Genomic DNA, 16,555 nt, shown 5'->3' on the forward strand with positions numbered 1-16,555 from the left:
GGGGGTGGGGAAAGTGTGGGCAGGGGGGAAGTGGGCTCTGGGGGGACAGGACAGGGGAAGTGGGGGCTGGGGGGCGGTGAGGAGGGGGGCTGGGGGGCGGTGAGGAGGGGGGGAAGTGGGGGCTGGGGGGCGGTGAGGAGGGGGTTGGGGAAAGTGTGGGCAGGGGGGAAGTGGGCTCTGGGGGGACAGGACAGGGGAAGTGGGGGCTGGGGGGCGGTGAGGAGGGGGGCTGGGGGGTGGTGAGGAGGGGGGGAAGTGGGGGCTGGGGGGCGGTGAGGAGGGGGGTGGGGAAAGTGTGGGCAGGGGGGAAGTGGGCTCTGGGGGGACAGGACAGGGGAAGTGGGATGGGATGCGGGGGTCCAGGGGGACGTGCCCGGAGCCCCGCGGCGGTCACAGCCCATAGCTGTGCCCAGGGCTTGGCCCGGGGGGCTGGTGAGCCCCCTGGCAGGAGCAGAGCCAGGGGCCTGGCCTGGGGAGATTCCTGTCCGGGGGGGGAGCTGGGAAAGCCCCCAGGGCCCCCAGTCCAGCGTAGCCAGAGCCCAGGCAGGCGTGGGCTAGGGGCAGCATGGGGCTAGCAGACCCCAGAGCAGCTGCTGTGAGGGGCTTTTAAGCCATTGTACAGACCAGCAGCTCTGGCCCTTTCTGGGCCAGGCCCGCCCCCCCCTTGCAGGACTCGGATTTGTCCCCCCGCCCCCCCCCCCCAGTTTCACCTCACTTCAAAACTGCTCGCTTCAAAAATCAGACACACACCCAGCAGTGTCAGCCAGGCCAGGACTGAGCATGGCCTCCCTTCTCCGTATCGGCATCAAATCCGTCACCTGGAGTGTAACTATCCCACGTGCATCTCAGGGTACAGTGCAGAGAGCCGTGTAAACAAGTCAGGGTGTGACATTGGAGTTTGTCCTGACTTCTGTAGCCTGTTGTAAAACTAGGCAAATCTCAAGATGAGTTGATGTACCACCCCCGTACCCCCGCTAGATCTCTCAGGACCCCTGCGGTACACATATCCCGGTTGAGAGCCACTAGCATATATAACTCCTAAATAACACAGGCCATAAGGAGTGCAGTCAGGGGTGGGTCTGGGTGGGGGGTCACTTGGGATCCAGCCAGCTCAGTCCTCAATCAAGCAACTCTGACCGGCTGGCTGTGGGGTTCTCAGAAGAAGCCAATAAACTAGCAGATAAGAGGGGCCCATTGGGTGCTTGGTGGGGATTTCACAACACTTTTGATAAGGCTTCTCCACAAAAAGCTGTTGGGGAAATGAATAACCCCTGGTAGGAGGGGAAGCCTTGTGGTGTGTTGGCTGCTGGCTGGGTGGGACGAAGCAGGGAGCTGTGGTGAGCAGCAGCTGGCCTGTTTGGATAGAGGTTGATAGTGAGTGACTTGTTTGGCTGCTCCATGGCCATGTGCATGATTTAGAGGAGGGAGTGACCGGGGGTTGATGAAATTCACCAATGCCCCTAATGTTGTTATGCCAACAAAACTACACAGGATAGTTTCAGGGGACAAGACAAGATGTCACGTTTATTATAACACAATTTGATTTAAGACCAATAACGAATATCTAATACCTATGTATACACACACACACCCCAAATGTTCTGCAGCTGCGGTATAGTTACCAGTCCTGAATGTAGCTTGTGGCGGCTCACTGGCCAGGAAAGCCGGGCACAAGGAAGAGCTGGGTCTCTGTTGGGCATGCACTGATGCCCTTCCATGTTGGCAGCAGAATGTTACCCTCCAAAGTCTTCCATCTCATCCATCCTGTTTGTAGGCTTTAGTTTGAATCCAGAGTCTATAGTTCTTGCTGTGTCATGCTTCCTCTGGGTTCAGTGTGACTGATCACCCGTCAATTGCAGACGTGACTTTCAGCCTAGGAGCTGGCTTTGATGTTTCTTCAATTGTACTTTTGTTTTTTCTTTTTAGGGTGGACTCTTCTTTCTTTGTCAGGGCTGTTGTCTGCATCTTCAGCCCTTGGTGTTTACACATTATTTCATCAGGACAGGCTGGGGCTGGAGGTTGATTCCATCATCCATCCATACCTCATTCCCACATCTAAACTACACTAATCAGATTACAGCAGGGTTTAGCAAAAATGAAGTGAGCATTTTAAAATGGGTTACAACATGGACACATGTAAGGAATGGCAAACAGGGAGCAGAAGTTACAATGTTGAAGCAGTGCAAGTTTCAGTAGTTTTAGCAGCAATTGGATTGAAAGTGAAACTCAATTAGCCAGTTATTGGGGTAACCGGTTTTATGAATGAATGTTGTTTCATTCATGAAACTTTGCTTATGAAGTTATATTAATAAAGTGAACAATTAAAACCAATTTCATTTGTCAGTTCTACAAGGTGTGTGAGAGGCACAGCTCCAGGTGGGGATGAGCACAGTAAAGGACTGGGCAGGTGGGATTAAGCGTGGCCATGGGTAAGGCAACGTGCGCCGGCGGAGATGATGTCTCACGCTGATGGGCTCTGCATTTCCAGGACTTGCCAGGAGGGAACTCAGGAGGTGTTGGGACATCAAGTGGTGCTGGAGTCTCAACTCACAGGCTGTCTGGCTGCCTCCCAACCATAAGGAAGAATCTGCTGAGGCTGCAGAGAAGGGCACTGAGGCTGGCCAGAGGTATGATGGGGTAACTTAGCCCTGGGATGAATGAGAACTGGTCCATCCAGCTTTCTTCTTCCTCCCATAATCTGCGCCCCTGGAGTTATGCAGGGACACTAGTGGCAGGTCCATTTAGCTCAGGTTAAAGCAGGTCCTGGTTTGTGGAGCAGACTCGTATGGCTTCCTGCGCAGGAGGGCAGGGAGATCAGTGCTGGGCTGGATCTGAAAGCTGCTGATAGCTTTGCAGCCGGGGCTGATGCTGGTAACTGTCGGGTTAAACTGGCAGCGGCTGGATCTTGTGGTTTTTGGAATCTTCTCTCTGCCTGCTCAGAAACGCCCATTGCACAACTTCCCCCAGGTCCCGTTGCACAGCGGGCACTGTGCACGCTGCCCGGGGGGAAGGAGCAGTGCACGTCTCTGGAGCAGCGGGGTTTGTCCCGGTGCTAGATGCTCATTCCAGCATCAGGGGAGCACCTGGCGCTCCGCTCTAGCGCTCAGCACGTTCCGTGCCCTGAAGAGCTTTTGACTGTGTACAAGACGAGGCAAAGAGCAGGGACGTTTGCAGAACCTGAATTCCTGAGACGTGCTGGGCTGTGTGATTTCCGGGGCAGCTCTGCATTTTTGACTTACCCACTCCTTCCTTGTAATAGGAACAGCCAGTTGTTCCCTCTCCCCCCTCCCCCACTTCTGTATCAGTGCAGTTGAGCAGGGGGCTGTTTTTAATCACAGGATTCCAAAGGGATCCGCCATCCTGACTTGTGACATGCCTGCTCTGTGCCAGCTGCCATAGGGTGACTGCCAGGAAGTCCTCCCAAGGGTGCAGTACGGGACTCTTGCTCCAGTAACACTTCAGTCACTTACCTTGTCCCATGGTCCCCTGAGATTAACCCCCTGAAGGGGCTAGAGGAAGCAGCATCAGGCTGGCTGGGAGGATGAGGAGCCGATAGGACATTCTGGGTTGTATCTGGAGCAGTGAGGGGCTGTCACCACTTGCCCTGCAGCCTGGGGTGCCTCCCAATGCTTTGCTACTGTAGGTCCCAACCTGGGCTCCTCAAACAGCCAAACAGCATGCAGGTCACACCCTGAGTGTGTGTGTGTAGCCACAGCCCTAGGCCAGCAGCTCTGACCCCAGCAGCCTGTCAGCAACACACCAGCCACACTCTGGCTTCCAGGAGCCTTGGGTTACAATCTTCAGGGTGATCCCAGCACACTCCCAGTCCTGCATTCCCCCCACTTTCTCCCTCTACACAAAGGTGGTTCTGCACTGTTCAGCCCTCTCCTCCTCAACAACCATCTGCTCCTGTAAATGAAGTTACCCAACCAATTCACAACGCTGGATTCGTTTTAATTAAAGAATGAAACAAATTTGTTTATTTACAAGGAAGGAGATTTTGAGTGAGTACAAGCATAAGGCATTAAAGTCGGAAATGCTTACAAGAGAGATAAAGATGAAAGCGTTCGGACGTGCACGCTCAGTACATTGTCCCACTGCACCGCCCCTGCTCAAGCCCTGGCCGCTGGAGTTCAGCATGCTGGGCCCTGGTAGGACAGTTCCAGCCCCAGCACACCAAAATGTCGGCTCTCTGGTAAAGGATGTTGTCTCTTTCAGCAATGGCTGGCTGTGGGGATCCCTGCTCCAGCAGCTCTGGACTCCTCGTTGCCCTTTGCCTGGCATAGCTCAGGCTGTTGGATTCGGTTTTGGATCCACCAGTCTATGAGGTAACCCTTTGCAGAGCTGGTGCTATTCACCAGTGGATGAGCTGGACCTGACCTTGTTCTCTTCTCTGTTGCCAGGGCTGAGGGAATGGCTGCGTCTGTGATGGGCCAGGCCATGATCACCCACGTGCTGGTGGCCCTTTTCGGAATGGGCTCCTGGGTCGCCGTGAACTCCTTGTGGGTGGAGCTCCCCGTGGTGGTGAAGTGGCTTCCAGAAGGTGAGGAGCAATGGTGTGCTAGGAGCTGATGGGTGGTGATAAAGCAGCGCCTGCGGGCCCGGCATGGGTGATGCCCCAGGCTTCACCTGGCACGTAGGAGCAGCCGCAGTGGGTGGTCAGGTGTCTTGCCTTCTGCTGTGCCATTCATCTCTCCTTTCTAGCTGCCACAACGCCCCGAAGCCAGCGGAGAGGAGGAAAGTGTTTAATGGGGAATTGCTGTCGTTACACAGTAACATCCCTGGGATCGTGAATGGGGCTGGAGGGGCTTAGACAATCCCCGTTCTAGGGAAACAGCTGAGAACCTGCTAGTCCGGGGCTCGGCGACTAGGGGAAAAGTCGGTGTTCTGGGGGCTGGGGAGTTCTCACTTAGCCCCTCCCCAGCAGCATGAGCCCTCCGAATGCTGCGTTAGCCTGCATGGCTGCGACTGCCCAAGCACGGGGGATCCTGCAGACCCTGAATAACCCAGCTGCTGGCCTGGGGTTCAGTCTGCCACTCCGCCCGAGCCAGGCACCGGGAGAGCAGCTGGAAACCTGCCGCCGGCCGTTTCCTGGACTCAGAGGGGCCAGCATCCGGTGCTGGTTGCGCAGAGGTGTTCTGCCCTGGAAGCATGCTGCACGTGTTGTTTTAGCTAGCGCCAGCTCAGAGCTCCAGGCAACAAACACGAGGTGCCAGCCGACCGGGCGGAGAACAAAGGCAGGAAGGGACAAACTCCTCCGGCTTCCAGAGGGTTTCCCGGCCCAGGGCGAAGAGTCATTGGAGGGTCCTTGGTGGAGAGGGAGGCAGCAAGGACACCGCTGGTGTGAACACGAGCAGCTGCCCTCTGGGCTCTGGATTCCTAGCTGGAGCCTGAGTGCAGAGTGTTGCCGTTGGACTGGGAACACAGGCCCCAAGGGAGCTTTGTCCTGCTCCCCAGCTGCTGCCCCGGACTGCTGTGGGGACGAGATGGCGGGGCTCAGCCGGCCTAGTGAAGAAGAACTGTGGAGTCCCTGGTGTCCAGCAGAACTTCTCCCCCAGGGGAGCCCTGCCTGGGGGGTGGTTGGGTTATCCCGGTCTCTGGGAGTGTGGATCTGGTGCTGGGAGCCAGCAGGTGCTGCCCAGCTCTGGCCCAGGCTTGCTGCCTGGCCTTGGCCTTCTGCCCTCCACCCGCACTTCCTGGAGGAGAACAGCCCTTAGCCTGTCGCTCGGGGGTGGAGACTAGCGCGTGCTGCGCTGGGGAAGGCCATCGGGGCAGACTGACTGGGTGTTTCCGGCATGCTGGGGCTGGCTCGTTAGCGGGATAGAGAGCGGTAGGCAGCTATTTCCAATACTCTTCTCCTGGTCCAAGGGCCGGGGGGCTCCGACCCAGTAAGTTAGTATTAGGGCTGTTCCAGTTCCACCCCCTCCCGTCCCCCAAACGAGTGACGCTCTGTTCATGCTGATGAGGGATTCTGCTGGGATCTGCACCGGCCCTACGGACGGCCCTGCAACAGCGACACCATGAGCGCAGGGAGGCAGCTCTTTGCCCGTTGCCTGGTCCGAGAGGGAACTCGCTGCCCCGACAGCAGGATCCGATCCCCCAGGCAGAGAGGGGCCTGCTCGCCTCTTCTGTAGCCGGATTGGCTAGGAGGAGCTGGCCATGAGGATCATCTGGCCTGGGGGTTCCAAACTCTCCCATGGGGTGGGCCACACCTTGGCGAGTCTGGCAACCCACTCCCCTCCTCCCTCCCCCCCCCCCAGCACTCGCATGTGGCAGAGATGGTGGAGGAGGAGCTGGGAGATTTCCTGGCTGATGTGCCCAGTGCCTAGGGAGTTACTTGCAGGCTCCTTTTGTTCCTCATTTAACTCCCCTTCTCTGCCACCCTGCACACACATGCCAGCCACCTGCCCCCCACACATACACTACCCAGCCTCTCGGGGGCCCTCTTCTCCCCTTCCCCTGCTCCCTTCTGATGTGGTGCCTGCACCCCCTGGGGCAGCTGTTTCTCCCCCTCCTCCGTGGAGCCGCAGCTCCAGCATGCCTCCCTCCAGGCCCGCCTCTGTCCCTCAGAGCCTGCATTGCTTGGAGCCAGCCCCTGGTGAGCAGCCAGCCCTCTGCACGCCCCCCACAAGTACTCCATGGGCCACGGCAAGGGAGCCCTGGGGCTGGAGAGGCCCTAGCTGCAGGAGACTGTCAGGCCAGCCCCATGGTCTGCACAGGCAGCATCCTGGGGGCGGGAGGCAGGCTGGCGTGCTTCCCCTGTGGGGTTATTGAAGGTGCCGGAGGCCTGGTCTCTGTCTCGTCAGGGCCGCCCACCTGAAGGCAGCCTCTGCACCTGCTGCAGGCACATGGTGTTCCCAGCTAAGCCCTGCCTGGGGCTGGAGTTGCTACCAGCCGTGCCAGCGGAGAGTGGGTCACGTTCCTGGCAGCGTAACCTCCCCGAACGAACGGCTGGATTCCCTCCATGGAATTCACATGCAGGCCCTGGCCTGGCCCCCTGCTGCTAGCAGCCGGCTGCCTGGGGCTCCCCTGTGAACAGCTGTGTTCTCGGCCCATCCCCACTGGTCCCCAGAACCCTTGCACAGTGAAGCGTCTCCATGCAGAGGCCCAGCACTCTTGTGGGGGGGCGGGGGGGGCAGCAGCAGAGCTGTGCCAGTTGCTTTGCTAGCAACGTTTCGTTAGCTGCAGAAGGGCCAGCGTCTGCCGTGGCCCTCTGTGCAGCTTCCCCCCGCCCCCCTCCTCGCTATCTGCGGGGAGATCAGCCCATGGGCTCCTTTCCCCCGTAGGTAGGGCTGCACTGTGCTAATCCCACGGGAGGCTGCATAGCCCCATGGGAGCACTGCCTTCTCTCTCTCCCCTCACACAACCAGAGCCGGGACGACGCAAAACCCAGGCGCTGGCCCCTTTCGGGTGCTGCCCTGAAGTCTGTTTGCAGCCTCTGCTTCCCTCTCTGGCCAGGGACGAAGGTGGGGGGCACGTGCTGGTCTCCAGGGAGCGAGGCGAGGCGGCTCTGCTGGCCTGCAATAGAAGGGGGAAGAATTACAGGCGGCATCACTCTGGACTGGGCCCTGGGGTGCCTGGCGCACCGAGGAGCCGGCTGCCCTGCACAGCAGCAGGGCGAAGGGCTCGGGTCGGCAGGGTGTCCCTAGTGCTACATCTCTCCCCCTCCAGGCTGGAATCTCCCTGCATACCTCTCAGTCCTCATCGCCCTGGGGAACGTGGGCCCCCTTGCTGTCACCCTGGCTCACAAGCTGGCCCCTGGGTGGCTGAAGGAGCGCTGGGTCATCCATGCCATCCAGGTGCTGGGTGTGGTGGCAGCCCTCTTCATGGCTCTCTTCTGGCACCGGACGGCGATGGTGGCGGGGGAGCCCCACAGTCTGGCCTTCCTGCTCCTGGCCTTCCTCCTGGCCTTCGTCTGCTGCACCTCCAATGTCACCTTCCTGCCCTTCATGTACCAGTTCCCCCAGCCGTTCATCCGCACCTTCTTCGTCGGCCAGGGCCTGAGCGCTCTCTTCCCTTGCGTGGTGGCCCTGGCCCAAGGGGTGGGCAAGCTGGAGTGTCGCAACGCCACCTCCGGCAACGGCTCCCAGCCCCACTACCTGGAGGAGAACTTCCCGGCAGACACCTACTTCTGGCTGATGTCCGCCATGCTCGCTGTCTCAGCGCTCTCCTTCCTGGGGCTGATCCTGCAGCGCAGCAGCTCCACCGCCGGCCAGGAGAGCTCTTCCAAGGGCAGCGTGGAGACGGAGGAGTCCTTCCCACTGCAGGACGGCACCCCCACATCGGACAGCGCCGCGGAGATCGCCAAGGACGCCCGCCCCCCGGCCCAGGCCACCTCCTTCTGGACGGGCCGGAACATCTGCCTGCTGGTGCTGCTGGGCGTCTCCAACGCGCTGACCAATGGTGCGCTGCCCTCGGTGCAGAGCTACTCCTGCCTGCCCTACGGGAGCGCGGCCTACCACCTCTCCGTGGTGCTCAGCAACATCGCCAACCCCGTGGCCTGCTTCATCGCCATGTTTGTGCTGTGCAGGTAGGGCAGGGTGCTGTAGGTGATACATGTACCAGCCTCCTCCCTTACACCCCTCTTCACCCTTGCCCTGGGTGTTGGTCCTCATCCCAGAGTGCGCTTCAGCACCGTCTGACCCCGCCCGCCCCCCCCCCCCCGCCTGAGAGGGGGCCGTGCTGCGGGGCAGGATTGAGGGGCGTTGGTGCAGCTGTGGGGGGCCTCTGGACTGGGCCAGCAAGGGGAGCTGCACACCCAACTCTTAAGATGGTGGCCCTGTGTTAGGAGTTGGGTGCCCAGCACGTACCTGGGTCGTTCCTGATGATGTCCCTAGTGAGCAGCCAAGCGGGGTCCAGGGCTTGTGCACGTTAAACGTTTGTAAAACCGAGACCATATCCCCACCTCCCACTCCAAACCTGCCAGGTGCCCCCTATTGTCCAGTTGCCAGTGGGGAGGGGGCAAGCTCAGACTGATCGGGCAGGGGCCAGTGGGAGTCGGGGGATATTTATGGAAGGGGGGGGGCTGAGAGGAAGACTTGCCCAGCGGTTAGGCCCTAGGACTTGGGAGAGCTGAGTTCAGCTCCCTGCTCCGCAACAGACACAATGGGTGACCTTGGGCACGTTCCTTAATATCTCTCTGTCTCCGTTCCACACTTCACAACTCCCCCGGATGCTGTGAGGATAAACGCAGGGAAGGTTTGAGGTGCTCAGATATGACAGGGGTGGGGACATATAACTGCTATCTGTTGACTGGCTCTAGGGGGGCTGAAGCCCCCATCATCCCCCATTGCACAGCTTGGCCCCTTCCTTTCAGCCCCACTTTGCCCTACATTGGTCCAACACCCCCTCACCGCACAGACTCCCCTACCCCTGCTCCAAGCCCCCTATCTCCACACTGCTCTTTTCCCCCCACCCCACATGTCCCCACTGCTCTGAGCCCCCTCTACCTACACGTTCCCACTGCTCCGAGCCCCATCTGCCCACACGTCCCCACTGCTCTGAGCCCCCCTCCCCACACGTCCCCACTGCTCTGAGCCCCACCTAGCCTATGGGGAAGAGGCTCTTCACAGAGCAGGCTCAGAGAGGTGTGATGTGGCCCATTCATCTCAATGAGGTGTTCTCAGCTGGAGGAGGAGGTCCCATGGAGATGATGCAGGCTGACCCATCACCTTGGGGAGGTGTGAATTGCTCCAGCTGAGCAAGTTCTTTCTCTGTCCCGTCCCCCCCCCCCGGGTCAGGTATGTCTACACCTAAAGTGCCACAGTTGTGCTGCTTCCCTGCTTCAGTGTAGACGGGAACGGACTGAGCTCAATCCCTCCCCTACAGAGCTCTGCTTTGAGCCCCAAGTGTGCACAAAATAACTTAAGGTACCTGTTGATTTAGTAACATGCTGGGGTTGGGGGAGGGGTTATCGTGGGAGCCCCTTTCTCAAATCACCCCAAATCTTGCTCATGAGCTCTGCCCGGCACCCCACAGAGCGCTTAGCACCCGCAGGAAGTGCTGCCCGATCTAACACGTACGGAGCTGGTGCGCTGCTCTGACCTCGGCAGTGCCCAGTGCTGCTCAGACAGCAGGGCAGTGCTCCTGTCCCCTGCCCCCACTCGCCCCATTGGCCCCCAGGCCGATATTCAGACTGGCAGCTCCGGCACCGAGCTCGTCTGCAGCCCGCGACTGACCCTCGTTTGTCTTCTCTCTACCCCCCAGGTCAGCGGTGGGCTTGGGCGTCATCTCTGTGCTGGGAGGCGTCTTTGCGGCCTATCTGATGGTGCTGGCCGCGCTCAGCCCCTGCCCTCCCCTGCTGGGCAATGCCGCAGGAGTCGCCCTGGTGGTGAGTACGGTGGAGTCCGGGCCCCGGTCTCTCCGAAGGCCTCTGCACCGGGCTGCAAAAGGAGCCATCAGAGCATCCCCTGCTGGTGGGCTGAGGCTTCGCTCCAGGCACTGTTCTCTGGGGCACCGTCCAGTTGGCCTCTGGAGGGGGCTTCAAATGAGGGGGCTTCCCAGGGCTAATGTCTCTCTGCCCTTGGGAAACGTCCCTCCGGTCTCCTCCCATGGCTCCCGGTTCTGCCCCTCCTGCCCTGTTTTGCTTCTCGGGGTTCAGTCTCCCGGTGTCTGATACCAGGCTCACAGGGCTGGAGAACTGTCTGAGAGTCCAGGCAATGCCCGGGATCCCCAGGGGCTGGTGAGTGCTTTCCCCCCCGTGCCCACCGCTGGTGGGTGACCCCTGGTTCTCAGCCCGGCCACCCAGGCCTGTTTGCTCCCAGAGGGTCTCGGGCCCATGAGGTGGGGATGGCTGCATTGGTCCTGTCTGTCGCGACCCCTGGGTTCCCTTGGGTTGCTGTGGTCGGCCCCCGTTACTGGCTGAGGCCATGTCTGTCCCCGACAGGTGCTGTCCTGGATCCTGTTCCTGGGGCTCTTCTCCTACCTCAAGGTGGTGATCGGCAGCCTGCTGCACGAGGCCGGCCATGCGGCGCTGGTGTGGTGTGGAGCGGTCATCCAGGTGGGCTCCTTGGTGGGGGCCCTGGCCATGTTCCCCATTGTCAGCATCTATCACCTCTTCCAGAGCGGGCAGGACTGTACCGACAGCTGCGGGGCATGAGCTGGGGGCAGGACACGGCAGCCCCATGGGGGGCTCTGCCCGGATGGAGCTGGCACCCGCTGGCCTCTGCCTTAGGGACGTAAGAATTGCTGTAGAGGTTCAGAGCACTGGGCCATCTCGTCCCGCGGCTCCTGGCCAATAGCTGATGCTTCAGAGGAAAAGCCCCTGGTGCCCCGGCCAGCTGGGAACCTTTGCCCTCCCGGGGGAAGGCTGGCTCCTCCCCTGCTGCTCGGAGCACCGAGGGCTGTGGGCCGGTCACGCTATCCTACAGACCAGGGGCTCGGAGGCCTGCCCAGCCCTGCTGCCTGGGGAGAGGGGTAGCAGCCCTGCCTTGCGGCCTGGTTCCCTGGGGCTGGCAGCTGCTGCACTCGCTGCTTCTCTGGCTGATTGTTAGGACGCACAGAGCTGGGGCTGGGGTGGGGGAGGCTTTGCTGACGCTGCTGACGCTGCCAATGTCCCACTGTCAGAGCAGGGGGCCCCTGTGGCGCAGGACTAGGCTCCACGGGGTGTCATTCCCCCCTGCAGGGGATCCCACAGCAATGGCCGCTGACTGGATGGAGCCGCTGGGCGCCCTTCTCCTGCACCGTTCCACTTGCCCTGCGGCCTCCCCCAGCCATCCCAGCCCCCGCCCAGTGCTCTCAACACACGTTAATCCTGAGCCCCCGCTGCCCCCGCCCTGGGCGTCCCTTCCCGCACCCTGCCCCCAGCGCTCCATTCCTGGGGCCTCTCCTCGGCACTGACCGAGCCCTCGGCTGAGCCTGGGGTTCTGGCGGACGTTAACGCTGGGGCTGGGGCTGCCCTGTGTTCGATACCCTCTGTGCTGTGTTAGCCCCACGGAATTAACCCCTGCTCACTGAAGAGTGGTGGGATTGTGGGGAGCCCAAGGAGGGGCTGGGCTCTGATCCCAGCCAGTGCAGCCTGCTCCCTCCAGTCTGCCCCAGAGCTGGTGTCTGTGCCCCGCCTTCAGGAGGATGTTCCCCAGCCACCTCCTGGGGGTGGGGGGTGCCCTGATGCCCAGCCAGCCCCATGCTTCACTCCCAGCAGCCTCTTCTCCAGCACGGAGCTGATCAGCCTCAGCCCAGGGAGTTTATCTTGGCAGGACAATGGGCAAACAGTTTTGCCTGACCCTCTGCAGGTCTGCATGGCTCCTGCCCCACAAAATTGGGGGGATGGGGGTTCCCCACTGTGTGTGGCGGGGGGAGGCGCTCCGCTCCCTGAGCAGCCTGGGACCAAAGCCAGCAGGGAGCCTCCATGCAGAAATCTGCAGCCTTGGGGGTCTCCTAAGCCATGCCCTGTCTTTCCAGCCTGTGCAGGGTGGCACACGCTGCCTGGTTATTAGCCGTGTCACCTCCACGTGCCCTGTTGAATGTTGCCCGGTGTGCTCATGCCACTGTGTCTTACTGGCTCCTGCAGGGGCTCCATGGGGCTTTGCTTGGGGCGGGCAGGCGGGCAAGCAGCAATCTGTCCCTGTGGCGTTAGAAAGATGGTGATTTTGTGTAGACGCTGACCCCCCGCCCATGGGCCAAGGCAGGGGTGGAACAGGAATAAAGTTTCGTATCACAATCACTGGGGCTTGGCACTGGTGTCCCTGGGCAGGGGCCCTGGCCTGGGGGGGACTGAGCTAGCTGCACGGATTGCTCGTCACGGCGTCATTCTGGGAGCGGGCGACGGGATGGGTCACTTGATGATTCCCTGGTCTGTTCACTCCCTCCGGGGCCCCTGGCATTGGCCACTGTCGGCAGACAGGACACTGGGCTAGATGGACCCTTGGTCTGACCCCGTCTGGCTGTTTTTATGCAGCTACTGGGGCGTACGGGGGTCCTGCTCCTCCAACCTGCCCAGGCGCGCCAGCCCCCATGGAGGTGGCTCCCCACTGGAGGGCCAGGCCCGCCTGAGCAGCAGTTGTGTGTAGGCCCCATGCAGGAAGGAAGCCTGGCTCCAGGGGGGTGCAGTGTGCTCTGGTGCCAGGGCCCCCCGTGCGGCCCACGCAGGTGTGAGCACTCCCCGGTTAGTGATGCCCCGGGGCAGCGCCGTGGCCCGGCTCTGGGCCTCGGGTGGGTCTGGCTGCTGAGCGTCAGGCGCTGTCCATGCAGAACAGTGCGCCCTTTGTCCGTGCGATGGAGGGAGCTGCAGGCAGCAGCCGTGCCGCACCACGAGGGCGTTTGGGCCTGGGGCCGGCTCCTGGAATGCTCTACGGCCTTCAGATTGCTACAGCCTCTGGCAAACCGCAGCTGCTCTCCACAAGCCGGTGTGATCTCGGGAGCACGTGAAGCACGGGGCTGTGCCGGGCCTGGAGCCAGGCAGCAGGGGCACCAGGAGGACAAGTGACGGGGGCTGCATGACCTGAGAGCCTTGGGGGCGACGTGTCCTGGAGAGCATTGCTGGGATGCAATGGCCGTAGAGGGGAGCTCCTGGGGAAGGTGGCCTGAGGTGGGGAGCTGGGCTGGCTCAAGACGGGAGGAAGGCTGCAGGACCAGGGGTGGGGTGGGGGGGAGGCAGGAGGCAGCTCCGCGTTGGTCCCTGCCTGCTGCATGGGAAAGGGTGCCTGGAAGGCTGATTGTTGGGCAGCTCAGGCAGTGGGGCGCATGACTAGGCCTGCCCTGGGGGCTGTTCTGTGCTCTGCATAGCGTAGGGCAGGGCTGGGGCCAAAGTCCCTTTGAGTGTGAGGTCAAAGTCCCTTGCCAAGGGTTCTGGGTACTACCGGAGCCTTCATGTTCTCGGAGGCCAACAGCGGGGGAATCTGTCCGCTCCTCCCCTCCATGGCTGGGGAGAAGATTGTGCCCCATCTTGCAGGCCCAGGGCTGGCCAGGGCGCCCCACACATCTGGGGCTGCTGGGCTTGGATCCTGCAGCTTATTCCAGCTGGTGAGGGAGCTGCCTTGTTAATGTTTCCCCTGGCCCCTGCTGCCCCACACTACTCTGGTTCCCTGCTGAACGGGGGCCGGTTGGAGAGATACCTGAGACCATGGCTTCCCGGCAGGGCTGCATTCCACTGTGCCAGTGAACCTGCCAGCCCAGAGGCCCAGGCTGGTGTGTGCGGGAGATGGAAGTTTCCCCACAGCTGGGTCTGGCCTGGGGAACTCACTGCCACAAGAGAGAAGAGATCCCGCAGCCTCGCTGCACTCAGAGCCACGGGCAGGGTCTAGCTTTGGGCCTTGGCTCTTCCTCTGTGGGCTCTTCAAAGCCATCCCTTCTCTCACCCCCAGCCGACAGATCACTCCCATTTCTCTTCTCAGCTGGGCGCAGTTTAGATCGGTTGGTGGCATCCGGATGCCCTGGTGCTGGGCCTGGAGAAGCACCTGCCTGGGTGTGAGTGGTGTGCCGCTGGCCTGGGCCCTGGAGAGAGCCCTAGTGCGTAGGTAACACTCCCACCCCTGCCCCTCTGTGGGAGCTGGGGTCAGGGTTGGGCCAGTTTCATAACTGCTGCGCATTGACACGTGCCTAGAGCTCAGCTCACTTCCCCTGGGCCGGCTCCATCCTTCCACCGCTCCCCCCAGCAGCTGGCAGTGCTCAGGCCCGACTTCTGAACACACCTGACGGGGCCAGTGGGCTCCTCCAGCCTGGAGGGAGACGCAGAGGAATCAGCTCCTTCCAGCCACATGGACTCCAGGGCTGACACCCAGCCAGCTCTGGGGTGGAGCATGGCAGGGGCACAGCACTGGTGTAGAACAGGGCCCAAGGAAGAACCCCACATCCTTGGAAACGACGGGGTGTTAAATAAGCCAAACAGAAAACCCTCTGCTGGGATTTGGCTGTGGCAGCAGGGGGCTGGTGCTCCGGGCCCTGGGAATTACAGCGGCTCGCAGGCTCCAGGCCCAGCCTGTGGGCACAGTGCAGTCGGTTCTGCTCTGACTCAGAGGGGAGAGCCTGAGTCACCAGCAGCCCTCCCGGCCCAGCCAAGGCAGCACCAGCCCAAGGGTGCTGGGCTTGTGCAATCAAGCCAGGTGCTCGGGCTGTCTGGGGAAAGCAGCGCCTCTCACCCACTGCAGGGGTGCAAGACAGGAGCCCTGGCGATGGAAGCGGTCACTGATGGTGCCCATGCTGCGTGGGGCAATGCCAGCCCCCCCCTTTGAAAAAAGGCTGCCCCAAGCTGGGCTGGCTGCCTGGTACCCTCTGAGACCTGGATGCTCGTGTCACACGGAGCGTGGTCAAGGCCACAACTCGTGCCCTCAGGAGTGGCCAGCCTGGTGCCTGAGGATGCTGCTCCGTGCAGGGAGCTCCAATGTGAAGCTTTCCTGTCCTGCAACTTCAGCTTCTTGAATGCAGGGTGTGCCCCGTCCATGCCAGGGTTGGGTTGCCCCTGCCCTGGTTGGGGGCTAGGGTTGTGGCTGCCACTCCTGGACACCCCTACCATAACGCCACTATACAAGGCCATGCTGTGCCCAGGCTTTGGATACGGCAGGCAGGGCTGGTCGCCCCAGCTCAAAAAAGCAACGTTAGAACTGGAAAAGGGCAACAAAAATGACGAGGGGTCTGGAACGGCAGCCGGATGAGGAGAGATTAATAAGACCGGGACTGTTCAGCTTGGAAAAGAGACGAGTAAGGGGGGATATGACAGAGGTCTATAAAATCAGAACTGCTGTGGAGAAAGTGAATAAGGAAGTGTTATTTACCCCTTCTGATAACAAGAACTAGGGGTCACCCAAAGAAATTAACAGGCAGCAGGATTAAAACAAACCAAAGGAGGTATTGCTTCATGCAACGCCCAGTCAACCTGTGGAACTCCTTGCCGGGGGATGTTGTGAAGGCCAAGAAAACAGAACTAGGCATCTCGGCAGAGCTGCGTGGGCCCTGGGGCTGTGCCGTTTCTGTTGCCTGGGGCGTCTATTCCCGGCCTCTGCATGGAGCTCTCCCTAGGCTGGGCCATGCCCCCACTCACCCTGCAGGAGGGCACTCAGTGGAGAACAGTATTGCCCTCCCCCATGTGCCCGCCTGGGAAGCGTTAACGCCAAGGGGGGTGGACTGTGAAAGGGACTCAGGGTGCCCTGGCGGGGGTGCGGGGTGGGGCTGGGAGGGCACAGCAGGATGCGCAGGGCTGAGCTGCTGTTTTGCTGATTCATCCCAGCTCAGCTCCCACCTGTGCCAGGCGGGGGAGAGAGCTTCCGTTTCCCTGCAGGGCCTTCCCTGGGCACGGGGCCAGCCTGGCTCTCACAGCACCCACGGGCCTGTGCTCAGGGGCATGGGGGGGCTGCAGCCGCCTGCTCTCCGGGGCGGGGAAGGCTCCGGTTTTTATCGGTGAATTTCCATTACGCTGCACAGGCATGAAGCCAGGGAAGAGTATTTCCCTGGGTGATCCGGGCACGGTCCAGCCGCGGCTCGAGAACGTGGGATCCTGTGGCTGGAGGCTGGGCCCGAGGGAGAATTTGACACGTGATGGTGCTGGTGTGTGTGTTACAGGTGGTCTGGATTTAACGTTCTGCATCTGCCCCGTCGTTCCATCATCGTCTGACGCTCCCCG

The 16,555-nt window shown here is 61.1% G+C and overlaps 1 protein-coding gene across 1 annotated transcript in view; it reads left to right on the forward strand.

Annotated features, from left to right (window-relative positions):
- Nucleotides 1–731: 731 nt before the first annotated feature.
- The window catches only part of SLC52A2 (solute carrier family 52 member 2), a 28,078-nt gene continuing 12,254 nt past the window's right edge, over nt 732–16,555 (forward strand). The window contains exons 1-6 of the mRNA XM_084618915.1: nt 732–850; nt 2,489–2,627; nt 4,404–4,543; nt 7,672–8,530; nt 10,207–10,330; nt 10,886–11,092. Of these exons, the coding sequence (XP_084475041.1) occupies nt 781–850; nt 2,489–2,627; nt 4,404–4,543; nt 7,672–8,530; nt 10,207–10,330; nt 10,886–11,092 (1,539 nt within the window). The 5' untranslated portion in view covers nt 732–780. The remainder of the gene's footprint in view (nt 851–2,488; nt 2,628–4,403; nt 4,544–7,671; nt 8,531–10,206; nt 10,331–10,885; nt 11,093–16,555) is intronic.

Source organism: Lepidochelys olivacea (assembly GCF_965140295.1).
Source record: "Lepidochelys olivacea isolate rLepOli2 genome assembly, chromosome: 2".
NCBI classification, from domain to species: domain Eukaryota; kingdom Metazoa; phylum Chordata; order Testudines; family Cheloniidae; genus Lepidochelys; species Lepidochelys olivacea.